The following is a 6,146-nucleotide window of genomic DNA, read 5'->3' as shown; positions in this document are numbered from 1 at the left end:
TCCCTCCTGTGACCGTGGGGTGCTGGGAGAAAAATGGTCCTCCCTGCTGTCCACATTGGTGATCCAGTACTCGTGCCCCTCACACAGCCGTGCGTGGGCTTCAGGGACCTTCAGCCCCATCACAGAGCTGTCTCTGGAGAATTCTGTACAGGTGAAAGGTCCATGGTGCCGACTTGGATCGGCACCACCAGCCAGAGCAGAGGGGTCCCCAAGCAGAGTATCCTGGGTCCTGCACTTGATGCAGAGCGGGTCCCCGACAGCCTCCCACACCAGGGTGCTGGCAGGGGGCCCCACGCGCCTGGCCGTGATGGTGATGGAAGCAAAGCCCTTCTGGGAGCCACCGCACGGCTTCTCCTCTTTGCGCGGCGTCTCTGTCGCAGGTCCTCGCTCCCCCGCCGGCGTCTGAATTCCTGGTCTACCGGGAAGGAACTCGAAGGCCCTGCTAATAGTGACTCCGCTGCGATTAGCCAGCGATAGCTTCATGGGATACGCACACGGCACAGGCAACTCGGCCCCATTTTCTTTTGATTTATTCTCATCAATCAGCTGTGAAATGACTATGGATGAAATCATTTTTGTGTTCTGAGATGCCAGAGTCCCCTGCAAATGGAAAAAGACGGGCAATTATTCAAGGAGTTCATTGTAATGCAGGCAGGGAACTCGTTCAAGGGCCAGGAAGATGCTGGAGATCTTTGTTCCTAACACTCAAGTGTTTCTCATCCAGGGCCTTTCAACACGCACCTGACACCCAACACCTCTGAGCATCTGAAGGGCAGGAAACCCAGATCTGTTTGTGAGATGATTAAACATTCTGGGAAAATTCCTCTGACTGGGAAATCGGTTTTTCTCTGCTGGGCGTCTGTTCTTAGTTTATTTAACGGTGTTCGTGTCCATGGGGATCGCCAAATTTCGATAATCACCTTCACCAGGCCCAGGAGCACCTGAATACAGGTTCACAGCCCCACAGAGGAGGGAAGACAGGATTCTGGAGGAGGGCTGGGATTTGGGGGCACAGGTATGTGGGAGATGAGTCCATGCTCCTCCATGCAAACAGTAACTGTGATTCCAAGGAGCCCCGCCCAACCCTCAGTCCCCAACTCCCCAGCACAACCTTCTACCTTTGCTGGTCTAGACTGGAATTCAGTCACTCACTCAGGCTTGACATCACAGGGGTCAAAGTCCAGAAATCAAAACAATGGAAATCAAATGCCCAAGCTTGACAACTGCCCAGACTAACACACTGATGACAATCTCATAACAGAATGGGATGGGGGTGGGGATTTGGAACAAGACAGATGCGATTTTCCTGCATTTCAACGCTCAGTTGCATAAGCAGGAGTTTTTGTCCAGTATAATGATCAAGGTGTTGCATTCTTCCTAATCAACAGACCCTGCTTCCTAATTAGCAGATCCTATGCCCTGACAGTAAATCACTAGTGTGTCCAAAACAATGTGCTATGATTTTTAATAAAGCATCTAACCAGGTTGAGACCAGGAGGAAGACTTGCCCTCATTTTGTTTTCATTACGTGTGTACATGAAACACCGCAGAAAGTGACACGGAAGACTGAGTGCATCCAGCGCTAGTGAATGCCTGCAGGATCCTGAGCCTCTATGTTTGACATTCATTAATCTACGTGCTTAAAATGAACCTTGCGTGAACCGCACAGCATCCAAAATAACGCTGGGAACTGCTCACTGCACACTGCCTGCAGAATCTTCACCTCAGGAGCCTGAAGCCATAACTGGTGCTTAGCACTTAAGCAGCAGTTCTCAAAGGCCAAGGTACCTGAGAAGCACCTGAGATGTTACACTTGCAGGTTCCTCAGGCTCCAGAGACTTTGATTCTGTAGGTCTGTGGGTAGGGTCCAGGCATCTGCATTTTAACCAACATCCCTGGGACCCTGATACAGGTGATCCAGGGAACACACTTTGAGAAACGCTGACAGAGTCATGGGACTGCTGGTCTTTTCAAAAAGGGGGAGGGCCTGCATTTGATGAGAGCAAATTATTGTCGCTTCCTAAGATGGGATAAGAAAGCACAGTGGCCTTGTCTTTAGAGCAGGATGAATATTCATTTACTCAACTAGTGGAATGCTCTCCACCAGCTGGGATTCTGATGGGAAGACCCTCACTCGTGTGATGTTAGCCCAACAGTCCTTACTCACTGCCTCCTTACTATTACTCAGTAGTCCTTTTACTGTTAGACACGGGAAGACGGACAGCTTGTCCTTCCTTCTTTTTCCTTTGTTTTCTTGCTTTCCTGGCATTCTTCATCACCTGACACGTTGTTATATTTGGAAGATAGATGGTAATATTGTAAATCAACTATACTCCAATATAAAATTAAAATTAAAAATAAATAATAAAGATACGTGGTAAGCTGCAAATTCAGAAGATGACGAGAGGTAGGTAAAGAAGAAGAAATGGATAGAAGCATCATTTTGAAAATCATTTTTTAAAAAGTCAGAACACCATGGCTGGGGCTTCCCTGGTGGCGCAGTGGCTGGGAGTCCGCCTGCCGATGCAGGGGACGCGGGTTCGTGCCCCGGTCCGGGAGGATCCCGCGTGCCGCGGAGCGGCTGGGCCCCTGAGCCATGGCCGCTGAGCCTGCGCGTCCGGAGCCTGTGCTCCGCAGCGGGAGGGGCCGCAGCGGTGAGAGGCCCGCGTACCGCAAAACAAAAAACAAAAAACAAAAAAAAACCCCACCATGGCTACCTTTTTCCAGATGGACAATGTAAGCCAGGCTCTGCTTGAAACCTCCTCTTTCAAGACAGGGCCTCCTCTTCAGCGGTTCTCAGCCCAGGTTACACACGTGAGCCACCTGGGAGCTTGTAAAAGCCCCAACGCGTAGGCCTCACCTCCAACAATTACATTAGAATCCTTGGGGGTGGGGCCCCAGGCATCGGTGCTTTTTAAAGCTTCCAGTTGATTGCATAAGCCAGCAATGCTGAGAGCCACCTGGATGCCTGAGGCACCTCCCTCTCCCCTCCCGCTCGCTCTGTCTCTCTCCCCATCCTCCACCTAGCACGTTCCATGGCTGTTGTTTACCCACGAGAAAACTGAAGTTCACCTGGTACCAACCCCAGGCTGTTTGACTTGAACACTATCGCTCCCGTTTTAGTTAAATTTCGTTCTGATAATAATTGTTCCCGCGCAATCTGCAAAGTGCGTAATCACACCCAGAAGGAGCTCCTTTGACACTCTGGTCTTTGAAAACAAATACCCATCTTGGAAACTGGGCAGCATCGGTTTTAGAGTGCATTGTTTCCCAAAGTTTGGGCCAGTGATCACCTGCATAGAAAACACCTAGGATTTAAATCTGCATTTTATGCAGATTTCTAAACCCTTCCCTCTGAAGACCTAAGGTGAATCAGGATCTCAGGGCCTAAGGCCCAGAAGTTGCTTCTTTAAGGATCTGCCAGGTGATTCTTCTGCACAGGTAAGATAGAAAGGATGCTGGGCCAGAACTTGGACCTCCTGAGGTCCCTCCTGAGCCTGGGGCTCCCAGACTGGCCACAGGACCTTGGAGGCGGCTTTGGATTCCACAGCTATACAGCAAGGAGCAAAGTGTAATTCTTGTGGGGACGCCAGGCTTCCTCGTACTCTGGTCTCCAACATTAAGAGGGTACCCCACCCTTTAGGCTCAAGATCCCATGAGAGCCTTGGCCTTGATATAAACAATGAGTGTCAGAAACAAGGGGTGTGTGTCTGGGAATGAGTTAAGGCCATCTCAGCCTGCAACAAGGGCAGACAGGGCGCTGACTCTGGCTACATCAACCTTACTGCACACCTGAGCTGAGTCGGGGAGCCACGACCCGGAGCCTGGGGCCACCCACACTGGACAGATGCCCTCGGGGCTGTGCTGGGGCTGTGGGCATTACAGCAGGAGGTCCTAGAGGCCCAGAAGGACGGGCAGAGAATCAGCCACCATTTCATTACCTTGGGGCTGGCAAGTGCTACTGTGACTTTGATCCCATCCAACGCAAACAGATAAGGGAAGAGACATAATGAATGATGTGAATCTGAACTTATTTCTGAAGCTCCGTCATTGCTCAGGATGTCAGGGTGACATCAGAACACTAGTCAGGGTTCCTGGGGGATCGATGCTGAAGGAAGCCCAGTTCCAAAGAAATATCTGTTTGCCTTCTCCACCTCATACGGAAGTTGTGGAAATCAAAACCAATGATGGGTGTGAAAGTACCTCTCAAGATATGAACATGTTATGTAACTCCAGGGTATGACTTGTCCTGTGAGTTAGCAGAAATCAGTGGATATCTGATATAATCAATCCTATGGAGGAATGAGGGGGTATTTATATCAAAATTATACATATTTCACAGGAGTTTATAATGAATCCATTTGAGTTTATTTGAGTTGCATAACCCATTACATACCCAATACAGTGAAATTTTGTGAATGTGAATGTGAATGTAGAATGAAAGTAACTATTTTAGATGCAAATTCTGTTATTCATAGCATAGAGTCATGGTCAAACCATTTATTTATTCACTCGTCAGACAAATATTTATTGAGCACCTACTATGTGACAGGCTCTGTGCTGGGTGCTGAGGGAACTTCCTGGACTCATGGAATTAACAGACCGGACATAACATCAAGCAGGTCATCAGCTTGCCAGGCCAGGGATTATTAGGTTAAATTCTACTGAGTTTTTTCAGGTGTTTAGACTCAGCTTTGACAAAAGCCCCCACCAATAAACTGAGAGAAATTATAAAGGAAACACTGCACTCTTTGCCCTTCAATCCATATCATACACTTGTATGGGAAGTTCTATTTATGAAATTTTATTTTCTCATTGAGATCTATTAAATAACTAAAGATAAGGTCTAACCTCTTAAAAATCAGTATCAGTTTGCCAGGGCTGCTATAACAGAGTACCACGGTCTGGGTGGCTTACACAACAGAAACTTTATTTTCTCGCAGTTCTGAAGGATAGAAGTCCAAGATCAAAGTGTCAGCAGGGTTGGCTCCCTCCGAGCCTTCTCCCTGTGTCCTCACATCTTCTTCCTCCTGCGTGTGTCTATGTCCTAATCTCTTCCTATAAGGACACCAGTTGTATTGGATTACGGCCCATCCTACCTAACTACCTCACTTAACCTTAATCACCTCTTCAAAGACCCTGCCTCCAAATATGCATTCTGAAGTTCTGGAGTCAGGACTCCAACATATAAATTTGAGGGGCCACGATTCTGTCCGTAACAGACTACACGATATCACTTTGGGTCCTGCACTTACTACTTTTAAAACAGGACAAATTTTCTTAAAAAGTAAGCACATCTTTTATATCAAATACCTTCCGCAATTAAGCTGTTGCAAGGTGTCACTCCATCTGTCCTTTGTTAACTGAACATGGCTTTGAAAAAAGATGTCTTTTATCTAAAATAAAATTAACTGATGTAAGATTTGATTTGAAAGGAAGAAAATAATCCTGTATTTAAGATTAGATAAATAATCTTGTATTTAGAAGATTCAAGGTCAGAGAGAGGTCAGATGAAAAGAGTTGGGGTTTGTGTCTGGCTTTTGTAGTAAATCATCCATGTCCTGACCAACACCACACGACACTACCTTTGTACACTCTCTCTTTCATAAATGTTGCTTTAAGATACTGATTTCTTTTAAATGTTTCAAGCACGATTTTGTACTGCTGGTAACTGTTTTCATAGCTTTATTCATGTTATTGACTGTTTTTAACTTTATATTTATGCTTTAAGGCATATTACTAAGAAGGACTCCCTTTCATAAATTGAAGTAAGAGAGAGATAAACAGCAGATGATCAGGGAAATCATATCCTGAACCACGGGAGTTAGGATGCTTCCATTCCTGTAGCAATTTATCTCTCCAAAGGATAAGCACCGAATCCAATCTACAGCTTTGAAACCTGTATTTTTCTCCATGGGACAATTCTTCCCTTTTCCATAGCTGTTCTGCAACGTACAACTGTATTGGCCAGTGGAGCCTTTGGTCCTGTCTCTCCACAGATGCAAACTGAAGATACCTTTGCATTAGCTGCAAGCATGCTTACTCGCACTTGTTTGATCTAGTATCATCATCACTAGGTAATCTGCCAACACAGTGGTATTTCATCCTGAATGTAAGAGTGTTTTCAAATGTATGGGTTCACTCTG

General features: G+C 46.6%; 1 protein-coding gene across 1 annotated transcript in view; it reads right to left on the bottom strand.

The window, feature by feature from the left end:
• The window catches only part of CUNH10orf90 (chromosome unknown C10orf90 homolog), a 91,090-nt gene that overhangs the window by 73,212 nt on the left and 11,732 nt on the right, over window positions 1-6,146 (bottom strand). Inside the window, exon 3 of the mRNA XM_007451184.1 lies at window positions 11-600. Within this exon, the coding sequence (XP_007451246.1) occupies window positions 11-600 (590 nt within the window). The remainder of the gene's footprint in view (window positions 1-10; window positions 601-6,146) is intronic.

This window comes from Lipotes vexillifer, unplaced genomic scaffold, assembly GCF_000442215.2.
Source record: "Lipotes vexillifer unplaced genomic scaffold, Lipotes_vexillifer_v1.1 scaffold248, whole genome shotgun sequence".
NCBI lineage: Eukaryota > Metazoa > Chordata > Mammalia > Artiodactyla > Lipotidae > Lipotes > Lipotes vexillifer.
This window is presented reverse-complemented; position numbering and strand designations above follow the sequence as displayed.